General features: G+C 47.4%; 1 protein-coding gene across 7 annotated transcripts in view; it reads left to right on the forward strand.

The window, feature by feature from the left end:
* The first annotated feature begins 601 nt into the window (after positions 1 to 601).
* SMARCAL1 (SWI/SNF related, matrix associated, actin dependent regulator of chromatin, subfamily a like 1) overlaps positions 602 to 27,965 on the forward strand; it is a 52,621-nt gene continuing 25,257 nt past the window's right edge. For 2 of the 7 annotated variants that reach the window (XR_004483259.2, XM_049711891.1), the window contains exons 1-10: positions 602 to 853; positions 1,962 to 1,998; positions 2,393 to 3,261; positions 3,844 to 3,894; positions 7,054 to 7,299; positions 9,638 to 9,688; positions 14,207 to 14,393; positions 17,952 to 18,102; positions 19,725 to 19,883; positions 21,606 to 21,671. Coding sequence is in view for 6 of the 7 variants with exons in the window: in XM_049711891.1 (XP_049567848.1) it covers positions 2,451 to 3,261; positions 3,844 to 3,894; positions 7,054 to 7,299; positions 9,638 to 9,688; positions 14,207 to 14,393; positions 17,952 to 18,102; positions 19,725 to 19,883; positions 21,606 to 21,671 (1,722 nt within the window). In the remaining variant the exon portion in view is untranslated. Of the gene's footprint in view, positions 938 to 1,961; positions 1,999 to 2,392; positions 3,262 to 3,843; positions 3,895 to 7,053; positions 7,300 to 9,637; positions 9,689 to 14,206; positions 14,394 to 17,951; positions 18,103 to 19,724; positions 19,884 to 21,605; positions 21,672 to 27,965 lie in introns of all 7 variants that reach the window. The other 5 variants (XM_033427986.2, XM_033427977.2, XM_033427981.2 and 2 more) reach the window with 5 other exon arrangements.

Below are 27,965 nucleotides of genomic sequence, written 5' to 3' on the forward strand. Positions count from 1 at the left end.
TTGTAGTGAGGATTAAATGAGATAATTCACATTAAATGCTCAACACAATGACTGATGAAGACAGTGGTGATGACAACAATGACAGTGACGACAATGCTAATTCTCTTTTGATCCAAAAAGGTCAGGTCGGGGTTGGAACAGCAGGTGGTGCTTAAATTGCAAGGTTATCAAATCAGGAATGGATACCCCTGGGGATACTTTTGTTAAGAGCTACCAAATCCTTCTGCCCGTCTCTCCGTATTACTATGAGATTAGCCACAGCTGCACTATCTTTGGCTTGTCAAATCAAACTCTGTGTTACTACGATGTTGTACATTTTGCACAGCTCATATTGCTTCCTTCCTGGGTGCTAATAAAAATAAGGAAGAGCAAGTAAAACAAAAACCTCCGACAACTCCTGACAGCGTGACTCCAGTTTTGGAAACAACAACCCAGGCTTTCACGGTCCGGAGCTTGCTGAAACCTTTAAGGGACTCGAGGACTACAATTCCCAGGGTGCACCATTTCAGCCCCGCCCACGACGTTGCGTCTCCTAATTCTCGCCAGGCCCCGAGTTCAAACTACAAATCCCAGAAGGCCCTGCAGCACCGCTCGGGTCTCCCGTCTGAGGTCTTTCAGTTTTTAAAGCGTAACGGGGGCAACGCGCCCTCTGGGAAGTGTAGTTCCTCGGGGAGCGACCACCACCACCAGCACTACCTCTGAGGCCTAGCTGCTGAAATAAGGCGAGCGAACTGAACTGGTAGCGCTCGAATAACCGGCCACCCGGAAGAGTAACCTGGCTCGGGGCGGCCCTGGAGACGCGCCTGGCTTCGGGGTCGGGCGCTAATGTGGCTCACGTTCTAGGCCTCACCGGGTGAGAAGGTAAACTGGGAGGAAGGCGGCGGTGGCGGACGAGACCAGATGCCACACTGGAGCAGGGAGTGGGCCAACGGAAAGGGTGAATCCAAGTGGAGATGATAGGGGTGGGAGTGGCGCTCCCATACTGCCAGGTCGGGGAGAGGCGCGCCCCCAAAATGGGGTGGAACACAGGTCTCAGCACAATGAAGAGGGGCGTCCATGTAGTGGGATGGCTTTATGGTTTGGGGCTGATCAATGGGACTTCATCCCATGGCGTCGTCTCCCCTGGCTAGTGGAGGCAGCGCACCTGGCCTTGGACCTGGAGAGTCTGGGGGCGCAGCGGAGCGCTGATTGGAAAGTTAGGCAGGAGTGTTTTACCCGGGGAGCCTGAGAACTGCAGCCGAGCTCGGGAACGATGCCTTTCCCTAACCCCTTCTTAACTGCTGGTGGTTGGAGGAAGTGGAAGGTCTCTAGGGATCGATGTTTGGAGTTTTGGTCAAAGAGAGTCCCAGCAGGAAGGAAACCTTTTTACCCTCGGGCGCTTCTCAGAAGCCCCCCCCCCACCTTGTCATATTATAAACATTGCGTGTCGTTACATTGGGTAGCGGCTCTTCAGTTCGAATCAAGCCAGAGAAATTGGTGTCCAGCGCCTGGGTCTAGAGTATTGTAAAAGTGGCTCAGCTCATAGAAGAATGACCTAAGTAAATTAATTTGAAAAAATAAGTCGGGATAGGGATACAAAACTGAACATATATAATGATCCTATTTTGTAATAAATCATCAGTCTTCCAAATATTATACATGACCTGTATCTATGGATATGGATAGAAAAAAATCAGAATTACACTCTACTCTAAACTATGAACAGTGGTTATTGATGGATACTGAGATTACACATTAATTTTACTCTTTTCTTTACATCTTTATGTAGCATCTGAATTTGTACAATGAGTGTATTACTTTTTTTTTTCCTTATTTTTCCAGAAGAGTCAGTCACTCGTTGCTCTATGGTGGTGGGTTTACCACCTGCAGATTGACTTGCCAGGAATGATAAAACGATGGTATTCGAGGGGTGAATTTAGTGTGCAGTGTATGTGACGCTAATGCTTTTTTCCTTCTTCCAGGTTGGAAAGAGGCTGTTTTAGCAAGTGTCACACCATGGTATGTGTTTGTTTTGGTCTATGTCAATCTAGTCCATTATCCTTTCTAGTTTGAAATGTCGCCCTTCTCATTATCCGATGGATTTAGGTTGCACTGTATAACTTTTTGGGATCTGATAACTCATGTTGGCTGGTGGATGAGAGGGAGAAAAATATTGCAGTTGAAATACCTTTTTGGCTTTGGATTTGATCGACCTTGCTTTTTACTTTTTGTCAGAGTCATGGTTTTGGGCATATGCTACCTACTATCTGTGTGGGTATGTGTTTGATTATAAAAGAAACTTTCATATATCCTTTGGCTCCTTGTGCATTTCCTGGGACAAAAGCTTGTTAAAATCAAGGTACGCAAATACATACATTTAATGTTTATTTTAATATTGTTTTTCCCTTCTCAGCTTTTGCCAAGTTTCCAATTAAAGATTGACATTCCTGCATGAACATTTCCCTGTTAAAATGTCCTTGCCTCTTACAGAGGAGCAGAGGAAAAAAATTGAAGAGAATCGGCAAAAGGCTTTGGCCCGTAGAGCTGAGAAATTATTAGCAGGACAGCATCAGAACACAGTCTCGGGCTCCTCCATTGCTGCCAAACCTTCCCAGTCCAAGCAGGGCCCTTCCACACACCTCCACCAGGATCCTTCTAAGTCAGGGAGCCATGGTGTCGTTTTCAAGCAACAGAATCCCAGGAGTTCATCTGATGGTGATCAGAGACCTCAAAATTCCCACAGTTTTCAACTCAGCACCTCAGAGCAGGCAAAGGGGACATGGCAGAGGCAAGAAGAGATGCCCACAGCCTGCCCGAGCCACCGCCCACCAAATCAAGTGACTCTCGCTGGGATCTCCCCTCCCTTGGCAAACAGTCCTCCAGTGGTCTCCAGTGAGCAGCTCTGGGTTTATGGGTTAGAGCAAGGTCAGATTCAGGCTTCACGCAAGACCAAATCGACACCCTTTGTTAACACAACTCATGAGCCTTTGGCCAGAGCAAAGAATTTCCAGGAGATGACAGCTTCTTCCTCTGGACAGCCTCCCAGGGATCCTGAATTAGAGGCCAGGATGGCAAGACCCTCCACCTCTGGGCAGAACGTTTCAGGGAGTGTGATGCCCAGGCCAGAAGAAAGACTACAACAGAAATCAGGGACCCCACTCCACAAAGCAGCAGGCTCCCAGCAGGGAACATGCATAAAAATCGGTGATCGTTTCCAGGTGAAGATTGGGTACAATGAAGAGCTCATTGCAGTGTTTAAGAGTCTGCCCAGCAGACGTTACGGTAATGAGTCTTCCATCTAGTTCTTCCAGATGTTTTTTCCTACGTCTAGAGTCTCTTTAAATCAACAGTTTCTCATAAATATGAAGAGAGTGCATTGGCACATTATATCCATCCAGTTGTTAAAACTTTTCTGTTTTATTTAGCTCACATTTCCTTTTATAATAGACGTTCCTTCAAGCAGCTGCCATGCTTGGGGGCTGCCACATGGCCACATGGAGAATGGCTGAATAGTTCCCCTGCCAGGTGCTTTGTATGCAGTGTAGCACTTGAGTCTAAAACAGTTTTTTGTGAGAAGTAGGTGTTATTTGCATCTTAAAGGCGATGGAGCTGGCTCAGCCAGGTGACGTGGCACGCTCAGGTTGGTTCTCCCAGAAGGGCAGAGCCAAAGCATTATCCTCATTTATATTTGCTGTTTGTCCTCTACGGGGATTTTGTACATCAGTAGGGGCTTTTCAGTCAACTGTTTTGAACTTAGCATTCATTCATTCATTTAACAAACCCTTATTGAATGTCCAAGTACAGCTCATACCAGCAGTCATCCACCTTATTGTGGGCAAACCAGGTACTTCTGTTTCATTTCAGATCCTGCCACCAAGACGTGGAACTTCAGCATGACCGACTACGGTGCCCTGAGTAAGTAGGCGTGTGGTCACCCCCTCATGCAGGGGGACGCTGGTATTGAAAAGCTCCTCGAGTAGCAGATACAGTCTAGCTTGTGGTTCAGATGGCTTTGGGGACGCCATCCCAGTGTTCTCCTTCCTTCTCCCCATGGCCAGCCTAATGAGGCAGGTCCTTGGGAGGAGAGCACCAGTCATATTAACAAAAGCTAGCACTTACAGAACCTGCTACATGCTAGGCTGTTCTAAGCCCCTTATCTATGCTAATTCTTTCATTCCTTATAACACCCATTTTACAGATGGGAAAACTGGGGTCCAGAGAGGCTCTGTAAGTAACATAGGGTCACACAGCCAATCGGTTGTACAACTGGGGTTCAAACCCAAGCCACTGACTTCAGAGTATATATTCCCACTGGACTGCAGGCTCCAGCCATGCCAGGAAGCTGTGCTGGCCCTGCTCCCAGGAACGGTAACAGTTCAGCAGACAACACAAACCCGAGAGTGCAAAGAGCGGGTGTTGCCCAGGCTGGCTCCAGCCTGTGTCATGTCTGGTGGTGGTCAGGGCCCCTGGGTGTGCACCACTCTGTCTTCTGAGATTTTGTTGACTGTCCTACACCAAGGTTTTTGTCACCTTGTCCTAGTGCCTGAAGCCTGCACCTCTGTTAGAGTCAGCCCTGAGTGTCCCCATCTCCCGCTCTACTCTTCCCTCCCAGCAGCCATTTCTATGCCCTCTCTGTCCCCACCCGGTTCAAAAAGGGAAAAGCGGAGGATGCATGGTGAGGTTACTCCTCCACAGATTTGGGGCACGAGGTGGAATTCTCTGACATCACCAGTACAGTTTCTGGGGGTAACGGGACAGCTCCCTGCAGAACTTCCTGTTTCTCTCCTTGTCCTCTACCTTTTGAAATGTTTGACACTAGGTTTGGGGGAGCTCGCTTCTCCCATTATTTTAATCCATTTATTAGGTGTTGGGGGGAGGAGAGCCAGTGCTCTGGGTTAACATTGTAGGTCTTGATACCTGGTGTCATGTTATTGCTCATGTTAAACCAGTGATTTCCACTGTTACGAAGTTTTTTTCATGTCATGTCAATTTTATTTTATTTTTTTGCTTTTCTTATACTTTTATATATGTATACAAAAGTAACCTACAGAGACTGTTTAAAAGTCTCTGTTTTGTTTGTTTTGTCCTCTTTTTACTCCTGTCCTCTGACCACAATGCATGGTGACTCAGATGACTAATGCTTTTGCACATTCATGTAGGTTTTCTGTGCAGTATGGTTGTTTTTGGTAATGCTCCACGTATTTTTTTTAACAGTTCATTGGGCACAAGATTCTGTCTATAGCTTTCAGGTGAATTTTGCTGATTAGGAATTGTTGAGCTCCCATGTATCCTTCTCAATGTTTTGGGTACTCAGTCTGCTCTCTACCAAGATATACCTGGAACACTCTCCCAACAACCGTGGATTTGTGCCTTAACCCTTGTTTCTTAATTTTCGGATAGTTGATGATTGCTGTGTCATCTTAGTACATGTTACTTTTTATTAATGCAACATATGAAGACTTTCAGTCTTTCTGTTATTTGTTTGGGTCCACCTCTGAATTTTGCCTTTTTAACCGTACCACACACTCACTGGAGGTCATGTGGAAAGTATGTCAATGTGCAAAGAAGAGAAACCAGCCATCCTCCCCCACCCCCGTCTGTCCCCACCCCTGTCTGTCCCCACTCACTTAACCGCTGTCAGCATTTTAGTTTTGTTCCTTCCAGCCGTTTTTTCCTATGCATTAACATACACAGTGTTTTCTATATGTAATGTAATCTGTATCTTGCCTTTTTCACTTAATGTTCCTGCATAAAGCACTTTTATTTTAATGGTGCATGTTAAACAGTTAATTCTGGGTGATGAAAATGTGCGTGTCCATTATTGAACCACTTTGACCTCCAAAAAAATGATTTCGTACTTAATAGCGTCTTTTGTCCTTTCCAAAATTTCTTCCAAAAACCAAACAAACTAATGGCTATATAACATTCTCCATTTTAAGAATGTGTGATAGGGACTTCCCTGGTGGTCCAGTGGTTAAGACTCCGCCTTGCAATGCAGGGGGCACGGGTTGGATCCCTGGTCAGGGAACTAAGATCCCACATGCTGCACGGTACAACCAAGGGAAAAAAAAAAAAAAAAAGAATGTGTCATATACTGGGTAAATCATTTTCTTTTTGTTTAATATGAATTTGCTCCTTGTTTTCCCAGTATCAAAGCTGTAAGGAACACCTTGGTCTATAAATTTGTGTTTTTTCAACTTGTGTTAGTTGAGATAGATTCCTAGAAGTTGAATCATTATGCTCACTTTTTAGGGCTCCTGCTGTATATTGCCAAATTGTTTTCCAAAACGTTTTATTCCTATCTGATATCTATTTTTCTAATCCTGCAAGTTCGATAAGTTAAAAATGGCTTTTTATTACTCTGATTGTTTGCGGAGTTGCACGTTTCTCCAAATGTCTATTAGTCATTTTCCCCCTTTTGAATTGGTTGCCTAACTTCTTATCTTATATGGTCTTAGTATTTTTTTTTGAAGTATGAGCTCTGTTCATATTTCTTGCAAATATCTTTATTCACTAGTTTTGCCTTTCATTTCAGTTTGTGTTTTTTGACAGTTTAGTTCTATGTCGTCAAATCTATTAATCTATAAAATGCCTCAGTAATAGAGAAGATAAGGGTCAACACTGTACATCTGTGGCCTGATGATCCTGTGTCTCCTTCCTTGTCCTCCCAGCGGTGGACAGAACAGTGACCTGGGAACAGGGTTAAGGGGGTGATTTCTGGTGTGTTGACTTCCTTCGGTGGCTTCTCTGACATGGCCACAGAAATTATCTGATAAGTTTACTCATCCTGGTGAGATCCCTGTCCCCCCCCCGTTCATTTCTGAATTCTAAGTTTTTTTAAACTGGGAAACCTACGGAATAGAAGAGTTACATTCAGGAAATCCTGAAATACCTGAAGCCCCAATTAAAGCACACCTGCACACCTTCCGCATCTGCCTGCGCTTTTTCTCTCCCGCCTGCCCAGCGAACTTCCTCCTCACCCTGCGCCTGCCCTCCTCCTGTTCCTGCCGTAGCATTCCAGGGCCACCTAAAAGTCGCTCGGGTTGTCACCTCTGTCCTTTTCTTCTTCGGCAGTGAAAGCAGCCCAGCACCTCCAGGCTGTCACCCTGCAGCCTTTGGAAGGGGCCGAGGGCCACGTGGAGTCACCCTCTATCAGCAGCAGCAGCAGAATCGCAGCCCAGACCTGCCTTCCTGTAGCTCCCTCCCTTGCCTTTGTCAAAGGGCAGTGCATACTCATCTCCCGGGCCCGCTTTGAGGCAGACATCAGCTATTCAGAAGACCTGATTGCGCTGTTTAAACAGATGGATTCCAGAAAATACGGCAAGTAGTTGGCCTCCGCCTGATTTCCAGGATGCAGAGTGGCCTGTGACCTCAGACTAGACGGTTTTCCTCTCTTTAAATGTTCAGAGATAACTTTCTTGGTAGAGCCTTTGTAACCTTCTCCTCTTCCTGTAGAAAGATGCTCCCTAAATTGTTCCAGATTGTTGAACACATAGTGGGGCCTGCTCTGTCTTTAAAGGCCTCGCAAAGAGAAGACTCCTTCCCCAGTCACCTGGGCAGTGTCTTCTTGGTAGAAGCAGATCAGTTCCTGCTTCAGCCACTTAAACCCATTTAGTTTTCTTTTGTCCTTAGTAGAGCTTGAAAAATAGGCGTTTGCCATAAAAATAAATGCCTCTGGGTAGACTAAGGCGTTTTCAAACTTGAACGTGCCTCCGAGCCACCTGGAGGGGTGGGTAAATCAGATTGCCGGCCCCCACGCCCAGAATAAAAGCCGTGCCTGGTGCCCACCCAGAGCTGCTGATTTAATCGGCTTGAGGTGGGGCCTGGGCATTGGCATTTAAAAAATCTTCAGGTGAGACTGATCATCAGCCAGGATTGAAAACCACCAGCGAAAGCAGAGCAGTTTTGCTTTATTTTTTGTGAGGTTCTTCAAAAGCTGCCGCATCAGCATAGAGAGCAGAAGAATTCTGAGCACCTGGGTTTCATTCTTAGCTTGGGCCGTGTTGTTTTACAAAACAGTGTGGCTTTTATGGATTTGTATTCCCATTCTTGAAATGGTTTTAGTTTTCCCTAGGCAAGTAGGAAGCAGACCTTTAAAACCTCCTGCCTTTGAGACAGTACGTGCAGGCGGCATATGGAGGAAGCCTCTGTGGAATGACTTGCCCAGTGAGCTTTCATCAAGGTCGGGGTTCCTTCAGGAGCGGGTGATGCTGGCTGTTGGTTGCATTTTTATCCCTTAGATGGAGAGAGTTTTGACTGGTGAGAGCAGGCTGGTGAGTAGGGTTTAGGCACAATGTGCAGGGCCCAGCCTCAGTCCAGAGAGCATTACCTCCCCTGGCCCCTCAGGTTTTCGGCTTCCGCCTGGGGTGGCCCTCAAAAGGCAAGTACCGATGACCTGTGTCTTCTGACCTGTGGCCTTTGAAATCACACTCCTGACATGCTCTGCTGTTTGGGGAGGAATGAGAACAGGGAAAATATTCACACGCAACCCTGCCCAGGCCCCTAGACGTAAAAACACCATCATTGGATTTTTTTCTTTTTTTTTTTTTTTTCCATAGCACTTATTCACAGACTTTCCCATTTGCTGCCCTGCCACTGTCAGGATCAAGCTATTGTCAGAAAGGGTCTCCTGCCCTATTCCCACATCAAGAGTAGTCGGTGTGCTTTTGGTCTTTCTGTCAGGTTACACCCAGGCCACCTTGCTTCTTTCCTGAAGTGGACTCAAAGTATCCATGATGCCTTTTGCCTAACTGCCTTTGCTTCTTCAATGACCAGACAGAGAAGAATTCATTTTTGCTGCCCAGAAAGCACTTACTGAGTTGAAGCTTGCTTGATTTTCTCAGAAGGTCGATTGGTAGGAAAACCTAAGTAATTAGTCAATGTTGGGTACCCAGATGCTCACCCTTCTTAGTTAATATTATGTGTAGTTTATGCTACACCGTATTAACAGGAGATGGAAGAATAATAATAATTTATCATTGTTTACCTTTTTTTTGAGTGCGTTGTTTGCCAGAAACTCTTTCATAAGCATTTTACATTTAAATTTTATGTAAAGCTCACAAGAGCCCTGTGAGGCAGCGGCTATAGGATGCTCCTTTTTCACATGTGGAACTGAGGCACAGGGAAGTTGCATAACTTGCCCAAAGTCACACATCCAGGAAGCAGCAGACCTGGGATTTGAACATAGACCGTTTGACCACACTGACCACATGTAGCTTGTTTTCCATGTACAACATGGAGCTAATAATGGTGCCCAGCTTACAGCGTATTGAGGAACTGATGAGATGGTGCATGTGAGTCTCTTGGCACTGTGCCTGGCTTAAGGTAAGCAGTGAATAAGTGCAAGCTACAATATTATCCCCACCTTGGAGATTCAGAGTGCTTCTGCCGTCCCCAGTCCTGTGTCCCCATAGCTCCCTTTATCACCACGCTTACAGCCCAGTGCTATCTTCACGTCTGCTTGTCTTTCCTCCCCGAATTTTGTGAAAGTCTCGATTACTGGTGCTCTCGATCTCTGTGTCCTCAGTGCCCAGCACAGGATCAGCACATCACCCGAGGTTCCTGGGGGTTTGTGAAAGCAGGGAATGAATGAGTAGGTGTGGTGACATTGCAGGAGGGCAGGGTGTCACGTTTGCCTGTTTGTTTCTTGTCATTGCAGATGTCAAGACCAGGAAGTGGAACTTTCTCCTGGAAGAGTACAGTAAACTAAGTGAGCTGACCACCTTGCTTGCTTTATATCATTGCTGTTGTTAAGCCTTAATTACGTGCCTTAAATTTAATGTATTTTGAAAGAATCACCTCCTTCCTCCCCTCCACCGTGGTAACTTCGCATGCTTGTGTACAGGACTAGTAAAGGTGAAGTTGGTCTCGGGCAGCCATGTCCCTGTGCTCTGGGACGGCGGCTTTACAGCAGCCCAAGCAGATGCAGGGTCTCATCTTCCATCAGGGTGAGGCGCTACTAGTCAAATTCTTGAGGCCTGTGAAACCTCACACCCGTCACAGAAGTATGAGAAGTGAGGGTTTGTGGATTTGGGGAATCAGAGGCAAGCTAGGATCGCTGAGCTTAGATGGAAGCTACTTTGGATTCCCTCTAAGAACAGGCTCTCTCAGCTTACTTCTAGAACCAGATGGTCTGTGGAAGCTGGAGGGCCGTAGTGGTTACAGGCTTCATCATGGGCTGAGCTCTGCCAGAGGCAGAAGCCAAGGCCAGGGCGCATCAGCGTTTAATAAGCACTTTGGAGTCTCACCAAGGGAAGGGCCATGTGTACAGATGTAACTACAAGAAGGGGAAGCCAGTTTGGGCTTATCATTTTTCTTCTCTGCTCTGCTTGGGTGGGGCAGTGAATGAATTCCAGTATGCCAGAGAAAGGGGGTGGGGTGTGGTCATAGCTCAGCCTGTCCTGGAATACCAGTCTGTTACCCATCTTCCAGACCATCGATATTCTGCAGTGGGTGTGCAGCCGGCACAATGGAGGTTCCTCCTGCCTGACCCCCTGAGAACTTTCTGGTACCAGGGTTCGGCCAGGAGAGACATGCTCCAGCTCAGTGGGGCTGGGAGTGGGGATCCACATCATTGGCTGTCTTGCCCACCAGGCTAGAGCTTTAAGGAAGAGGGTCTCTTCCCTCTGTCTCCTCCTTATGTGACTTACTATGCAGCGTCAGGTAGGTAATTCAATATTCTGGGTCCATGTGTCCCTTCAGTAAAAAATGGGGTGTTTAATCCATATTTGGCCTACTGACAGAAAGTAAATATAAGGGAGGAGCTTTTGATTCCTTGAGGAAAGACTTGCTGCAAACTTGAGGTTAAGTTTGAATACGATGAGTTATTTAGTGTCGGCAACCACTAGCTGGAGCAGGAGGGATGGCTGACGTTGACCTGAGACCCCTTGGGTCTGCTATTTGGAACTCGTGTCTTAGAGCAGATTATTTGGCCAAAGCTGAATTTTTGATGAACGGTAGGAGTGAGTTTGTCCCTCTCACCCCTTTGTCTTTCAACCACAGAAAGACATATAAATATGTGAGCTATAAAGGCTTTGACTTTTATGGAGCAACAAAAAGCAGGATATTTACAGCACTAGCAGATGAATGTAATGTTGAAAAACCATGACTTGCAACTTACATAGCGTTATATAATGGTTCCAAGTCTTGAGGGCCATAGATTCCTTGAAACCTCTGCTGAAAACAATGGATTCTTCACCCAGAAAAATGCACATAACAGCCCCACGTAAGATTTTGCCTTTGATATTAATAATGCCATGGGTGTAGAGTTAAGAATTCTAGAGTCAAGCGTTCATAGAATATAAGACTGATTCTCCCCATTTCATAGATTGGGGAAAATTTGGACCCAGAGAAGGAAAACAGTTGTTTTCCTTGTCGGGAGCCTTGTTAGGGTCACAATGAAGTCTGACTAAAATTGCAATTTTGAGTTTGTGATGTGACCCAGCAGGAAACTTAGAAGCCCAGGTCTGTGAACTAAGAAGCCGAGGTGAAGAGGTGCTGCAGAACACTGCAGTTCCCAGTTTAGTTCCAATTCCACTGTTAACAGATTGTAAACCTGGGGAATTTGCACCTCTCTCCTCACCCCTAGGTCTCGTATGTGAAATCAGATTATTGACCTGAGCTAGTGACCATGTGCGTATGAAACTAATTAAGAAATGACGGTGGGAACTGAGTGTGTGAGTGCTCACTGCTAACGTGGTGACTACAGTCTCCAGGTCAGGCCAGTCGCAGAGCGATCCTCTTCCCTCTTTTCTAAGTGACTTGCTTCCTCGTGCCCACAGTGAAGTTGGCATAAAGCCTTCTGTTTTCCCCCCACCTGTCAACAGTCCAGAAGGGTTCTTCGTCCCCTCGATGATCTTGTCAGCTGCTATTTGAAAACTTAACATCTCTCTGTTGTGTGGCCCGGTAGCGTTCTGCCAGAGAGCTATTTTACAGAAACACTTCTCTATGACTCATGAAGCCAGACTGCACATTCCTGTCGTCTTCCAGCACAGGGAAGGGATAGCAGTGAGTCACTGACAGTGAATAGAGGCTGTCTCAGAAACACTCAGTTGACTGAACCAGCAGCAGAGGATTTGGGGAGATAGTAGTCGGTAGGAAACAGAGTAGAAAGTGGTTTTTGTTCCTCTTGAGTGGCTGAAAGGACATAATGCTTACAAAGCACTGTTTCACAGCAGCCGGATCCTTAGCCCTTTCTTAGCTTTCATCAGGTATTTGATTGCTGAAGATCACTAGAATTAAAATGAAAATGGGTTTTGAAAGCACGTGGAGTGCTTAGTCTCTTGAAGTGTGCAGAAATCAGCACGCTCAGACTTAATTTGGAAGCACGCAGTGTATTTCTGCATCAGTATGGGCACTCTTTTGTATTAAGCCGTCAACCTTACCTGATTTCTTATCATGGTGATTCTATTCATGCAAACTGTTTCCAGAAATAACTGATACCTATATTTAGGGAAAGAGAGAGATGGATTTGAATATACTGAAAAGGCAAGGCAATTTAAGGTGGCGGTAGACGGCTCAGCCCTCCATATTCACATCAGTATTTGCGATTGCCAATTGACGGCTGTGGCAGAAGACTTTTCGAATACCTTGTGACCATATGGAGCAGAGAACTGACAACCTTAGAATTTCAAGTAATATCGGGTAGAAGTGAAATAGACGCAAGTTCTCTATTTGATTCCTTCTCCTGGATTCCTGGAGAACTCAGCCCCTTGGTGGGTTACTATGACTATCTCAGGGTGCCCCGAAAAGGTAAAAGGTAGAGAGCAGTCAAGGATCTGTAAACAATGGTCACTCTCCTGACTCTGCTCGTGAGATTTTTCAAAGGAAATGTTGAAAGGGAAGAACATCTTGAAAGCTACAACTGTGGGACAGCAGGCTGTGATTAGAAGTTTAATGATAATTCTACTACCAGGGATTTCTAGGTCTATCCTCTTTTCTCTAACTTTTTAATTTTTAACTTGTCTTCTCCTGCCGTCCCCCGCCCCCCAGAATTATGTTTTATTTATATCTCTGGGTTTTTTCTTTTTCTGTTTCTCTATTGAATAAAGGGCTTTTTTTTTCCCTCTTAATTTTAAAATCAGGTGAAGCTAAATTCCTTCAAAGAGAAAAATCAGTGAAATTGATTTTCTTTTATTTCCATGTAGATCCAAGGTCATATATTTTTCCCACCTGACTAGAAGAGATTTCCCCATCCATTATATTGGGGTCTGGAACCAGCACACATGGAAGGAAAGTAAAGACCCCTAAATATAAGCTTTAATTGAAAGAGAGTCATGGTCACCCTGAGTAATAGTTTAGACTCTACGCTTAGCGGGGGTTGGTAAACTTTTTTTGTAAAGGGCCAGATAGTAAACATTTTAGGCTTTGTGGGCCATGCGGTCTCTGTCCCAGCGACTCAGGTCCACCGTTACGGCATGAAAGCAGTAAACGACAGTCCATAAACAAATAGGCACCACTGTGTTCCAGTGAGACTTTATTTACCAGAACAGGTAATAGACTGTTTTTCCCACAGACCTTAGCTTGCCAATACCTGTAAAACTCACCTCTCTCAAGAGGAGCTGCTTATTCTCTTATGGAAAAGGTCAAAAGTGTGCAGGGCCATGTGCATTGTTGTCAGTTGGTGGCCTTTGCCTGGACTCTGCCCTTTGTTGTTGTTTGTAAATAGCACTACTGTCCTACTGATCTTTCTTGGAAATAACCTAACAGCTTCTCTGCATAGACCACAGTGCTTCCTTGCCTGGTGACAGCATATAGCTTAAAGTTCTCCATCTTCTCAAACATTGAAACCAAAATAAAACATAAGGAGAATGGAAACAAGACAAGATTTATTCATTTTAGGCCTTGCTTTTCCTGGGCTGATTTTTGAAGAATATGGGTCCTTATTTATTGAATGGGAATACTAAGATAATTTTTTAAATGACTTGAGGTTAAAAATAGATAGGTCGCAAGAACACGTTAGTTCTTTCCGGTGTTTGTGTAGTGTAGTGAAGATCAATTTTGCATTACTGAGTGCCCTCTTGTTTGCAGACACTAGAAATAGAGAGGGAAAACTGGTTCTCTGCCATGCATCTGTCTGCACCCAGTTTTCTCTCCAGTTACTTTCCGGAGAAGATGGCATGCAGCAGAATTCCAGCCATTGAACTTTGTATCTCAAAGCCCCTTGTTTTTCCCCCAGAAATCTTGGACATTAACACTCCAATTCACACACCTCTGTTCTCCTTTCTAGTGGAAAGGGTGCGCTGCCTTCCACAAGTTCAGCTGGATCCTCTGCCCAAGACCCTCACCCTGGCTTTCGCCGCTCAGCTCCAGAAGACGTCTCTGTGTCCCGTGGCAGACATCCCCGAGGCAGACCTGTCCAAAGTGGATTCCAAGCTGGTGTCGAGCCTGCTGCCCTTTCAGAGAGCTGGAGTCAAGTAGGTTCTTCATCTGTCTTCCTCTTGCTCTCTCCTGCTCAGATTTATATCGCTCACCACGGACTGGCTTCAGATGCTCCCTCTTGCACGATGCTCCTCTTTCACAGCCGTCTAGAGGCATCTGGGTATTAGCATTAAACAGCCCAGGTGCACTGTCACCAAAGCCTGATTGTACCCACTGATTTCAAATTCCATAAGTTAATTAGGACTCTGTATTGCAAGTGTACAGAAACCCAACTCAAAGTAGTGTAAGAAAAGAGATTTCTCATTGCATGTGATAGAAAGCCCAGGGTCTCTAAAGAGCTCATCAGGACTCTGTACCCCTCTCAGCTCTGCTTTCTTCTTAGTTTGCTTTGTTCTCAGCCAGGTGCTCCTCAAGTGTGGCAGCGGGGGCAGCCAGGGGCTTCCGTTTTGCACCCATCGGTTCTGCAGCCCAGCGGAAGCAACTCTTTTCTAGTGGGTCCCACACCGAAATATCTGAAATTTGGTGCTGACGCTTGAACTGGTCAGTCACTGTGTTCTGGGGGGCTCGGAGGTCTTACTGGTAAGACCAGGTGACAGGCCCATCCCTGGAGCGAAAGGGTAGGGGCTGCCTCACCCCAATTACTTGGACTGAGAGTGTAAGGTGGTGGTTTTCCAAAGGAAAGTGCTCTTATTATATTGACGGAAAGAAAAAAAGATAAGCCCGTGTCCTGACCTGTCCCTTTTTCTGCAGTTTCTTAGGAGAAACAAAATGACAGGTTTGCCCCAAGTAGAAAGATGGGAGGTGGAGGAGAGGGCAGAGGCTCCATGTAGAAATAATAAGAGCTAGATCTGATGTCAGGTCGTGTGGTTGGAGATAGAGCCCCATGCAAAGGAAGGACCTACATTGTCAATGGACATGGCCCACAAAGGCAGCCTGCCCGCGTGCAGCCCACCTGTGGTGGTTTGGTTAAAGCTTGGCTGCTGTCTCTGTAGGATTTTGTTCTCCGGGTGCAGTTTGGGCACAGTGGGACCTCACTGCATCCCCACGGTCCCAGCTCTGCCCACACCCTTTTCTTCCTTTGCCTTCCAGCTGCCACCTCTCTTAGATAACGCACTTTGCCGTTTCTTTCATCTGTTGAGATGTCCTTTGGGCCTTGTTTTACCCAGGCTCAAGGTGGGCTTTCCCTTTCATCTTTCTTCCTCCGTCTCCTTCATTAATGCTGAGAGAGGTTGCCCACCCCCAGCTCCTGGGCAGCCCCCATCTTCAGAATCCAGGTTCTTCATGGCTCCCCTGGAGATCCCTGGGCACATGCGGTGCACGCTGAGAGGCGGTGGGTGCGAGGCACCCCAGGGTATGTACATCAGAGCCAGAGCACAGCCAGCTGTTTCTATCTTTTTCTCTATGGCTCTGAAACTGCTAATGGTACTTGCAGCCTTTCTTCAAAACTTTGCATTAATTCCAGATTTTAACTTTCATTCCCTGAAGTGGAGGAGTTTGGTATTAAGGGAAGGGCTGTCAATTCCATGTTTTTGTTTTGTTTTTTACGTAAGTACTACAACTGGAAACTCATTTAAATGTACGGAGCAAAATCTCTTAGATATCAGCCTGCTCTAATATCTAAACGGTTCCTTTTAATAGAGGTGTGAGTTGAGACCAAGGAGGACAGTCCTCTGTCTAAAGCTGCTTAGTTTCCAAAAGTGGAATTGGGGCTGAAATCCTATCTTCTGATGATGAGTGCAGCGTTTTTTGTGTAAAACCAAACTACGGCATTCAGCTGTGCGATTGTCTCTCTATTATCCAGGCGACATCTTTGTTCTCAGTTGTGATCACTTTGTTCCTTAGTTGGACTACCTCGAGGCAGAGTAAAAGGAAAGGCTATGAAATTCAAGGGTCTGTTCTGCTTTGGGAATGACCAGGTGGATGAAGCCGTGCAGACATTGTAAATGGTTGCGACGCCTCGGAGGCTGAAACAAAAGGCCCTCCCTGGTTTGTTGCATAGGTGCCCCTGGCCATCCTGACCACCAGTTTTGTAAATCAGAAAGTAATGTAAAAAAATAAGTCTTTTACAACTTGTCTGTCTGCATGCGTCTGTCTGAGATGATCCCGGAAATGGTCTGGAAGATTTCACCAAGGTCGGCATGACAAGGGGAGGGTGGGCTCCCTCCGCCCCCATTGCAGGAGTCTGGTGGCCACGGCCAAGGGGGAGGGGAGGGGGCACCACCTCTCACCGGGTGGGCCGTGTGGCAGCTCGGAGGACAGAGAAGTGCCAGGACCACGACAGGACGCTCGTTGTCTGCTGAGCCTGGGTGTCCTGGGCTCACGCCCCCCGCAGACCCGCTGCTCGCTTTCCCACCTTCGTTGGGCACTGGCTTCTGAAGGGCGGAAACGCTGTTTCCAGGCAATTCAGAAAGGCCGTGTGCAGCCCGGAATTCTTGTGGGCCATAGCAGCTGCTGGTCAGAAGAGGGGCCGTTCTCTCTCTTTTCTGGGTGAGAAGGAAAGGAGAAGAGCTAGTCGACTGGCTTATCCTCAGGTTCCTGAGCCAATGATCAGTTCTTCGGGAATTCCGATGAAAGAGGAGTGGCGTTTGCAGCAGGCCAGGCATCTGGCACTGGGGACCCTTTTAGCTTTTCTCTGATTCATATGCCAGTCGAGCAAGTCACCATCACTGTTTGTGTCTTGGTTATTTTTCTCCTTTGGGGGAATAATTGTTATAAGGGAAGCACTTCCCCAGCACTTACGACGGCACCAAGCGCTGTTTTAAGTGCTTTAAACATCACGAGCCCCCGTAACACTCTCTGGGGTAGGCCTCGTCGTTATTCCACGTTACAGCGGAGGCACGAGGAGGTCAGATAACTTGCATAAAGGCACACGGCTCCCAGGTGGTGGAATTGGGATTCCAACCCAGGCCAGTCGGGCTCCGAAGGAGTAGAATAATAATTCCATGCTTTATTCACAAACTGTAAGCAAGGGCTGCTGCCCTGGAGGGCTTGGGGACCCTGGAGGCTGCTAGGTAATGAGACACGTGGCTGAGGTCGGTGCTGCTCTTAGACAAACACTCTTGCTCCATCATTCTCTCGGGCCATCCTCCTTTTCTCCAACGTTTTCTGTCTTTGCCAGCTTTATGGGTACAGAGTCCTCTCTGATCTTGAGAAAGCCATTTTTCCACCCCACCGTCTCTTCCTTCTTCCCTTCCCGGCAGATCCCTCATGTGATAAGCGTGCCCCTCCCAGCCCCTCGTTAGGGACTGTTTCCCACGCTCTTCCTCAATATCCCCTGGGCCTCGCCTGCGCTGGGCAGAGGGTGACTCCTCTTACTGGAAACTCCCTCCCTCGGCTTCCACGACCTAATTGTCTTCTAGAGCTTCTCCCTCCCCTTCGACTACATTTCACGTTGTCCCTGTTTGTAGTCTTTCCTTGATTATTATTACTTTGCCCCGCGTTTGGCCCCTGGCTTCCCTCTCGGCGGAGCAGGTCTCTTGCGAGCTGGTAGCCCACATCGAGCAGCCGTGTGGCTTCACGCAGCGGCTCGATGGCGGGTTAACCGACGCCCTGGGAAGCGCGCCGTGCTCTGTCCTGACCGTGTCTGCTTTCAGTTTTGCCATAGCGAAAAGAGGCCGCCTGCTGCTTGCTGATGACATGGGCCTGGGGAAGACCATCCAAGCCATCTGCATAGCCGCCTATTACCGGAAGGAGTGGCCGCTCCTGGTGGTGGTACCGTCCTCTGTGCGCTTCACCTGGGAGCAGGTCAGCTCTCCTGGTGCCGTGATTTTAACGAGGAAGCCTTTCCTCAGTGTCAGAGTCATCAAATGACAGTTTGGGGACAGGACCTGGGGAGCTCGAAAGATCTGTCTCAGCTGGAGGAGGAAGGGAGCCTGCTGAGGCCAGGCTCCTGGGTTTCTGAGTTAGAATCAGGCTAGGCCTTTAGGGAGGAAGGGCAAGGCCTTACCAAGCTCAGACTTGCTTCCGTCTGTCAGTAGATGCTTCCTGAGCACCTCCGGTGCCCCTGCAAAGAACACCTTTCACCTCTACCCCACTTAAGTTTCAAAATAGTTTTACTTCCTTTATTTCCCTTAATCCTTAAACAGCTGTGTTCAGCAGACACAAGATATTAACCCCATTGACAGACGAGAAAACTGCCTCTCCAAGAGGTTAAGCACCATGCTTGCTGCTAGCGAGGAACGGTTCCAGGGCCTTGAGGTCGCGCCTCCTGTCGTTGGGCTCAGGGCCCACACCGGTAGCGGGTGGTGTGGGCAGGATGTTCACAGTCTACCGGGCACCTTTATGGCAGAAAAACCTGACATGACCATTGTATTATCACTCAGCTGTGAGCTTTGTCTCCCATAAATCCAGGGATCAGAGTGGTCCCATGAAATGAATGAAACTCTACGTAAGCAAACGTGGTGAGGATGGAAGACGTGGTTCATCGTCCGTAGCTCTTCCCAGCTTCGTGCTGCTCGAGGTGGCTGTCGGCTTCCTCATGCCAAGGCTGTTACTAAGCCCCCGTGAGCTGCTCCTGGGGAAGAGGCAGCTCTGCCTGCAGCCACGGGGCCTGATGCCCAGACATGCCCTTCCAACCCAGGAGAAAGCAAAACTTAAAAAAAGTGCATATCGAAACAGTACCTCACTCACTTCTTGTGCTCGTGATCTGAACTGTGCCAGAGCCTCTAGGAACTAACAGTTCAACACACGTCGGATTCCCACAGCACCCTCGGAAATTCTAGGGAAGATTAGATGGTCAGCGGCTTATAACCAGGACAGAGCCTGGCCTCGCGCTCCCGGAATCAGAATGGTGTCAGCCCAGGCTCACTGGGAGCACCCAGACCCCCGGCCAATGACAGAGGCACCTGGTGGCCGTCCACTGGCTCCAGGTACTGGCTTTGGCTAGAGATGACAAGATTTCTGGGGAAAGGAGGTGGCTTTGTAGAAAGCACTGAACATGTTCATCATCATCAGTGCCTGTGGTGTACCAGGCTCTGCTAAAAATTCCTTTATAAAATTCCTCTTTAAAAGAGTTGCATTCTTTCCTCGCAGAAACTTGTCATCTTGCTAGAGGTCACAGAAGTGGAATCCACAGACACCCCAAAGCGACTGCTCACAAGGGCTTGCTTACCGAGGAGAGAAGTGTCCCGTTAGTGGAAAGTGAAGGGGTGTGGGTGGGTGGGAGGAACAGGGAGGCGACGGTTGTTCGTGGGGACAAGGTTATGCTGAATGCAGGAGGGCGGGAAGGGGAAGAGACCGAGTTTGTCTTCAGCGGGCGTTAACGTTGGTCCGTGTGGAGAGAGGCGGTGGGTGGGTTAGCGGGGCCACAGCTGGCACCTGCCAGGCTGAATCACCACTTGGGTTTTGTCCTCTCCTGTCACCCCCAGGCCTTTCGTCAGTGGCTGCCGTCTCTGAGCCCAGACCACATCAACGTCGTGGTGACTGGGAAGGACCGCCTGACAGCTGGCTTGGTCAACATTGTCAGTTTCGATCTTCTGAGCAAGTTAGAAAAGCAGCTAAAACCCCCTTTTAGAGTTGTCATCATTGTAAGTGACTTGGCAGAGTGCTTAAGTACTTTATCTCTGGGGAAACTTTCTGCTCGAAAGAGCATCCATATCTGTAATCTCATGGAGCCCCACTAGGTGTCTAGGAGAGTAGAAATCACTGGCTTTGTTTTGTAGGGAAGTGATCGTTCATTTCTCTCAAATAGCGCTTCTCGACCCTGGCTACATATTAGGATCTTCTGGGGCAGGGGCGGGCGCTTTTTGAAAAATTGTGGTTTACTAGGTCTGTGCTGGGGCTTTCTAGCCCACCTCTCCCCACGGGGGGTCACGTTGGAGGCGAGCACGTGAACCCCCAACAGCCCGGGGCTCCGGGAGCTACAGCCTGGACAGCATGGACCTGTGCCGCCATCTGGTGCCCTCTGTCGGCGTGACTCAGACGTGCAGTTCAAACAGTTAATAGATTTTCTTCCAGATGATATAAGGACGCTCCCTTCCTACCAAAGAAAAGCACTTTTTACCCTAGTTGTTTTTTTTTTAAAGGAGGCTTTAGAGTTTAGAGTCCTGCTCCCAGATGTGATGGTACATCTTTTAGCTGCCGCTTTCCTTCTTCTAACTCCTTTCGTACTCCAGAAGGAAAGTCTAGAGATGCTGGCTTCCGGCCTCCTCTGTCAGTACCCAGTGTGTCTACATGGCTCACAAATACAGCCCTGAAAACGTGTGAGTCTCTTACATCCCCACTCCCGTCCAGCCAGCTACCACCCCTAGTCCAGGTGACAGACGTCCCGGGGCGAAGCCTGCGGTGGATGGTTTCCAGGGGAAGCTTATCCTCGCTTTTCCTCTTGGCAGAACAGGGAAACCCAGTGCCTCCGGGTAACACGAAAGGTTTTTTATTCAAACGCGTGACTTGAAAAAGCCAGTGGTGTTTTCCTCCTCTAAAAATAGGATTCTCTACCTACAGTGGCCTCCCAGATCTTGCTGCGCATCTTGTTTAGTGCACATCTCATCTAGAAGGAGCTAAAGAAAGGGCTTTTAGAAAACTCTTTGAGGACCTCTGAGTCACTCAAGTCAACAAGACTGCAGTGGGGACTCTGCCTCGGGTTTCCCGGCAGTGGGCTGACTGCGAGGGAGGCGCCTTCGTCCATTGGCTCAGCTAGCCAGAGGTCGCAGGCAGCTCTGTGCCCTGCCCAGGGCTGTGTGCTGCGGGTGTGGAGGGAGCGGTCAGCCCCTGGTCTCCGGGGAGCTGCAGTCCAGTAAGACAGACCGACACACACGCAGATCGTTACAGTCCGTTCCAGGGCCTTCGGAGACGCGGGAGCCAGAGCCTGTGGGAGCTCAGGGAAAGCGGGGGAGAAGGTGTGGGCTGGGCCGCAGAGCCTTGAGCCAGCTCGGGGCACACACGGGTCTTCAGCACACGGCGTTAGTGCCGTGCAGGGGTGGGGGGGGGTTCAATCTTACAAGCCAGCAGAGCACCTTTCAGGAGTTTGTCCCGTGCCGCGTGCGAGGTGGGCAGGGCAGGGGAGTCGCCAGCCCCACTTTGCAAGTGGAAAACTGTCCCTGAGAGATGAAGCGACTTGCTCACAATGTCATAGAGAAGATGCCCCAGAGCCTGGTCCTTGCCCAGGCCCCCAGCTGTCTGCTTGAAGGAGAAAGCACTAAGAGAGGCAGCCTCAGTGCGACGCTGTACCAGGGTCAAGCTTGACGTGGGCTCTCTCTCCGTCTGCTCAGGATTTGGCCTTGTTCACTTACGTGACTGTTTCTTTTCAGGATGAATCTCACTTCCTCAAAAACATTAAGACTGCCCGCTGTCGTGCAGCTGTGCCCCTCCTCAAGGTGAGAGCTGCTGAGGACGGGCTCCGTGCCTGAGCCCACTCGGCACTGAGATCTGCTGTATTTTGCTCGGGCTGGACTGGTGTCCAGGGGGAGCAGGGGCCGCAAGTCCAGGGCTGCAGGCCGTGGATGTGACTTAGCATTGACTCAGGGCATCTCTACTTAGGACTTTGGTACCAGATTCGTTTTTCTTCCTAACATCCTGCTGAGGAACTAGTGGTCAGTGCAGTCGTCTGTCTCTCAAAGATGAAGACCTGTTGAAGGACACAGGCCAGGTGGGAACTCACTCTGGACTGTCCTCGGGCTCCTCCTGGACAAGGCAGAGGGACAGCCTCCAGCAGCGGGTCCTCTAAACAGCCCAGGAGGAGCTGCCTGTCTTCCACGTGGCTTGCGGGGCAAAGCTCTCATGGTGCAGACTCAGAACCAGGCCGTGGGCATCAGCAAGACGCGCCACAAAGCGGAGGCCTGCTTTATAGATAAGATGATAGCCTTTTCTGGGGCTGCCCCAAGGCTGTTGTGTTAGCAGGAAGGTCAGCCGTCCACACCCTTTTCTGGGGTGGTCTAACATATGCTGACCCTTTGGCTGCCTGAGTCCAGGTTCAGAGCAGAAGGGGTGTGGGGGTGTGTGTGTCTGTGTGTGTGTGTCCAGCGCAGCTTTGAATCTTTATCCAAAGGCATTGTATTCTGACCTGCAGTATAAGCTCCGTGCTTGGTGTGGTACACACTGCAGTGTCTGTATTTTGTGTCCCAGCCCCTCCATCCCCAACAGAGGGAAGGCCCCCAACTTTCCTTCCATCTGTTTGGGGTGAGCTTTCTCCTACTTCAGGGAAAAAAGTTGTACAATTAGAAAAGTAGTCTTTTCTCTCGTAACAAGGTAGAAATATCTCACAGGTGACTTTGGGGGAATCTCCTTTGGTTTGTATGAACTGAGCCAACGAAAGCGCATGTTATGTTCATCTTGGGCTCTTGGGTTGCACCTGATTTTAAAACTGCAGCTTTTATTGCTTAAAAGAAGCTTTAAGTTGTACCTAAGCTAGGGAAGACAAATATGCTAAATGTTGGTGAAACTTAATAGCATTTGAAAATTAATTTTTTCCAACTCCCCACAAAACACAGTTGAGTGCTCATTTCAAGTTGGTTTTGTGTTCGGAGTAACAGGTAATATGATAACATCTTCCAAAGCAGGATTATGTCATTCCCTCCAAACCTAAAGGTCCTTTACTTAAAAGCCTTGATTCTCTGCCCAAATTACCTATAAATGTTTATAGGTTGAGAGCCATTTATGGACACACTTAAATGATTTTCCCAAAGTGGTGACCCTTCTTTTGGGGAATTTTTATATGTTTTCTTTTGAAAAATGTTAATAGACCCTGGTACTGTGGTTCCAATTTTACAGCCATAACTGAAATTAAATCTGTATACCCCTGATTGTTTAGACAAAAGAAACTGCACAGTAGATAGATGATATCATTAAAGATATAATAGGAAAGCTTCTTAGCAACTGTCTTGTTAATGCACTCATTGCCTGGTCAGGCAAGCTGGACTTAAATATTGGTTTCTGAAATATGTGCTTCTGAGTCAGACCTTTTAAAGCAGTGTCTACGTTTTTCAGATCTTGGGTATATTTCAGAGTGACACATTTAAAACAAAATTTTAACCGCTAACTAGTATGTAGTACTCTGCATTGGCCGTAGAACTCGGATGAATTAATGTTTCAAAACAGGACCCGTGAATATAGCCTGTTCATGGGTGTCTCGAAGCCACTGTCATCCATGACATTGACTTCACGTGTGCTGGACTGTTGAGGAGGATGAGGCATCCTGTGTTATTCTGTTCATCAAACCTCCCACCTCTCTGCTATATTTCCGTCGAGACCAGAGTTCCTCAACCTTGGCACTGTTGACATTTGGGGCTGGATAATTCGTTGTTATCCACAGGGCTGTCCTGGGCATCGTAGGACATTTAGCTGCATCCTTGGCCTCTACTCACTGAATGCCACTGGCTCCTTCAGTTGTGACAACCAGGTCTTGCCAAGCGTCCCTGGGGAGGAGGGGGGAATTACCCCTCCCCATTTCTGTTGAGAACCACTGATCAGATACTCTAAGGAAATGAGTGAATCTAGGTATTTTGGGAATAAGAGGAGAGTTGGGAAGAAGGAAAATAATGCCTTTGAAGAGCCAAAGAAGGGCCGAATTTAATACTACTTGACTGTTCCTCTAACTTGTGCATCTCTTAGAACTATATTCTGATAATTAATATGTCAAAATATTTTCAGCAGATGTTCATGATGAGGTGATTAGGTTATATCCTACTCTCTGTGAGATAGGCCACATCATGTGGGTTTCCTGAATGGAAACAGCAGCTGCATGCAGAGGACGTTTTGCTTAGGTTGTAAGAAACTAGTGGTGTTGTCCCATGGGAAATGTGACATCTTTCTTCCCCTACAGCACCGTTTTCCTGGGCTGCGAAGCGAGGTGGTTCTGTTTTCATCTGCAGTTTACCCTTGAGCAGCGGGGGTTTAACGTGCCTTTAACTTATATTTAGCTGGCCATCCATATCTGAGGTTCCTCCACATACTGAGATGCATCCAACCTCAGGCAGTATAGGACTGTAGTATTTACTATTGAAAACATCTGCCTAAGTGGACCTGTACAGTTCAAACCTGTGTTGTTCAAGGTTCAACTGTGTGAAAGTAGGCAAGACAGAAAGCTATAAAGAACAAAACTGAAATCACCTTTAATCCCTCCAACATAGAAAACCACTGTTAACAGTTTGGTTATTTTTCTAACATGTCAGCTGTAGGGCAAGATTTTTTTTTTTTTTTTTTTTTTTTGGCGGTACATGGGCCTCTCGCTGTTGTGACCTCTCCCTCTGCGGAGCACAGGCTCTGGACATGCAGGCTCAGCGGCCATGGCTCACGGGCCCAGCTGCTCTGTGGCATGTGGGATCCCCCCGGACCGGGGCACGAACCCGTGTCCCCTGCATCGGCAGGCGGACTCTCAACCACTTCGCCACCAGGGAAGCCCCCAAGATCATTTTTAATGGTTTGGGAGCGTTCTGTGGTATGGACGCATCCCATGATTTAACCCTTAGTGTTGGACACTGTTTAGCTATTATAAATAATTCTGCAAGTGAACATCATCCGTATGTTCATAGCTTGTATACTTTGTCCTCTTAGGACGAATTCTTCCACTCAGAATTTCTGGGTCGTAGTTTTACCTTTTGATAGTTGCCTCTGAAATCCAGTCTGGCCACGCATCACCACCTTCACTCCTGCTCAGGCCAAATCACATGGTCTTTTTCTCCACATGACTCCAGGCCTGAAGGGTATCTGACTTTTCCATTGTGAGCAGTGAGGTGTGTTTGAGTTTCCTTTAGTGTGTGTTTTTTTTTTATAGTGCTTTTTATTGTTAAACCAGTTAGATTATTTCTTTTTTTTTTTTAACATCTTTATTGGGGTATAATTGCTTTACAATGGTGTGTTAGTTTCTGCTTTATAACAGTGAATCAGTCATACATAAACATATGTTCCCATATGTCTTCCCTCTTGCGTCTCCCTCCCTCCCACCCTCCCTATCCCATCCCTCCAGGCTGTCACAAAGCACCGAGCCAATATCCCTGTGCCATGCGGCTGCTTCCCACTAGCTATCTACCTTACTACGTTTGTTAGTGTGTATATGTCCATGACTCTCTCTCGCCCTGTCACAGCTCACCCAGATTATTTCTTTAGAAGAAGAAAGGCCCTCAGAATCCCACCATCCTTCCCTGATAAATAGCTGTTTCTCTTTTTGTGGGAGTAGAGTCCTTTTATGTCTGTTGATTGGCTAGATCAGATGAGCATAGTGGTCTAAGGTGTCTGAGCTTTTTCTTTTCCTTTTTCATTGAAGTAGTTTAACTAGGTGATATATTCAAAGAGTACAGAAGGGTGTACAGTGAAAAATAACTCTTTCTCCCCACTCTGGATCCCCCAGTCCCTTGATCTCTCTCCTCGAAGACAGCCACAGTTACTGGATTTTGGGGTTTAGTTGTAAAAATTAGTCTGTGCCCATGTCAGTACATTCAACGTGTGTTTCCTTTCTCCCTCCCTAGAGTGTTCTACAACCAGTTTTGCACCTTCCTTTTTTCCCTTAATGGCGTATCTTGGTAATCATGCCACCTCATTCCCGATAACTGGACCTCATTCTTACAAATAGTAGTCTATTGTATAAATTTGTCAGAATGTGTATCATCTGATCCCTTTTGTTGGATTTGTAACCAGGTTTTGGATGTTTTGTACAGTACTACAATGGCAGTACTTGTGATATACAAGCAAGGAGTCGAAAACCCAGTTCCTCTGCACCTAGAACAGAAAACCCAGTCCCTCTGCGTTTGGAGAGATGGCTCTTTGCCTCTTCAGGCCACAGCGGGGGCGGTGTCCACTAGGAGGGTCTGCTCTCACCCCCAGTGTGATCAGGCAGGCTGCAGGAAGAGTCCCCTGCTCGTGTGAATCAACTAACTTCTCTGTGACGCTAAATAGAAATCGTTTTTTTGCATTGTTCCATTGTGGGTTTCTTGGGTGCTAGAAGAGTTACCTGTAAGGCGTTCAATTTAGGGTTGATTTATGTAGTTTTATGCATTTATATTTTCCTAAACCGGAAGTTCTCAAGGGTAGAGGGTGGCATATAAACCACGTGAAACCGGGCACAATTGAAGGCCTTACGGATGACAGTGATGACAATAAACGTGTCGGGGCTGAGCAGGCTAAGTCATTCCATAATAGATGAGACGCCGTATTGGTTTCTTTTCAAAGCTGGCCTTTTCTCTTTCCATAATGCTGCCTCTGCTTTTTTAACACCCACAAGCATCCATTTTCAACGGTCCCATCACCACCCTAGTCTGGACAGTATATGGGAGGTCTGACTCCATGTTAACTCCGTCCTATAAATATCGGGCAGAGAACCCTGGAGTTCATTTCCAGCACCTGATCTGTGAGCTGCTGCCCAGGCTCCATCCCCAGGCTACAGCAGTGATGATGTGGGGAATAGGTTTGGATGGTGAGCTGATTTTCTCTTACCGATAAGACTTCTCATTTTCCCCATTTCATTGAAATGGTCTCGAGCCAAGGCAAGTGGTGTAACAGGCGTCATTCCAGAAGCTCATTGTTATTTTAATGAGTCTGCATTAAACCATGGAGGAAATTAGAAGGCCCAGGTAGTTGAACTGTGGAAAATTATAGCTGGAGAAGTTCATGGCTCTCCTGTCCTAATGGAATTAGGTCTTAGCAGCTGCTGAGCGGGCAGAAGTGCATCTCAAGAACGGTATATATGTTGTATATTTATAATCATTTTCCTTCCCTCTGCTGCACCTGTATTTATTTACTTTTATGAGGCCGTGTATCTATCTGAAAACCTGATTTCCTCCCCTAGGTAACTGACTGCATGCGATTGCCTTATGCTGCCATCATTAACTCGAGGTTACAGTGGTTAACAAGCTGTTTCTAGACAACTGAGCCCCCCAGTAGGGTCCCTTCCCAGAGCTGAAATGGATTTTACCACCAGTGATCTGTGGCCACTCCGTGTTCTAGTACAGTAGGGAAGTGTCTCCTTTTATATCTCACCCTCTTTCTCATCTGAGTAAGAGGTAGGATTTGGGGTCTGGTCTTCTTGGGTCAGGTTGGTGTCACGCTAAGGAGGAGCCCGAAGTCTGTCACTGGAATTGACCAACTGTTTACGCCCATCCTGCCCTCAGCTGAGCAGGCTGCTGCAGGCCTGGGCTGAGTGTAGGGTAGATGGATCCGGGTCCCACCTTTTAAAGTCCTTATTAACTACCAGATGAGCTTGAATCAGGGATCTCTAGGCTCAAAGCATTGTGCAGCTGAGCTAGTGACAGCCTTTTTTTTTTTTTCCTCCTCTAAAGAAAACAAATAGAGGCTTATACACAGGTCATTGCTGATGCTTTCTCCTGGGATTGAGAAAGGGCTGGTCCTAGGTGTCAGTATCTAATCATAGGTTCAGCTTGGGTGTCAGAAATCCATCCTGGAAAAAGTTCGGACCTGCTGCTGTCTCTCCTACCTCCCCTTCCTCTACCCATGCTGGATTCTTTGAGTTTACTCCACGTTCCGTAGGACACCAGTTAGCTTCCTTGTGAACATTTTTAGGCATACAGTGAATATTTATTGATTGCCTACTTTGTGCCAGCCACTGTTCTACGGAAACAGAGGTGGACACAGCCCAGTCCTTGATCTCAAGAAGCTTGCAGTCTAGTGAGGGAGACAGACAAGATAGAATTCAGTGTAAGGGACTGAGTACTGATGTACAT

Source organism: Orcinus orca, chromosome 7 (assembly GCF_937001465.1).
Source record: "Orcinus orca chromosome 7, mOrcOrc1.1, whole genome shotgun sequence".
In the NCBI taxonomy this organism is placed as follows: domain Eukaryota; kingdom Metazoa; phylum Chordata; class Mammalia; order Artiodactyla; family Delphinidae; genus Orcinus; species Orcinus orca.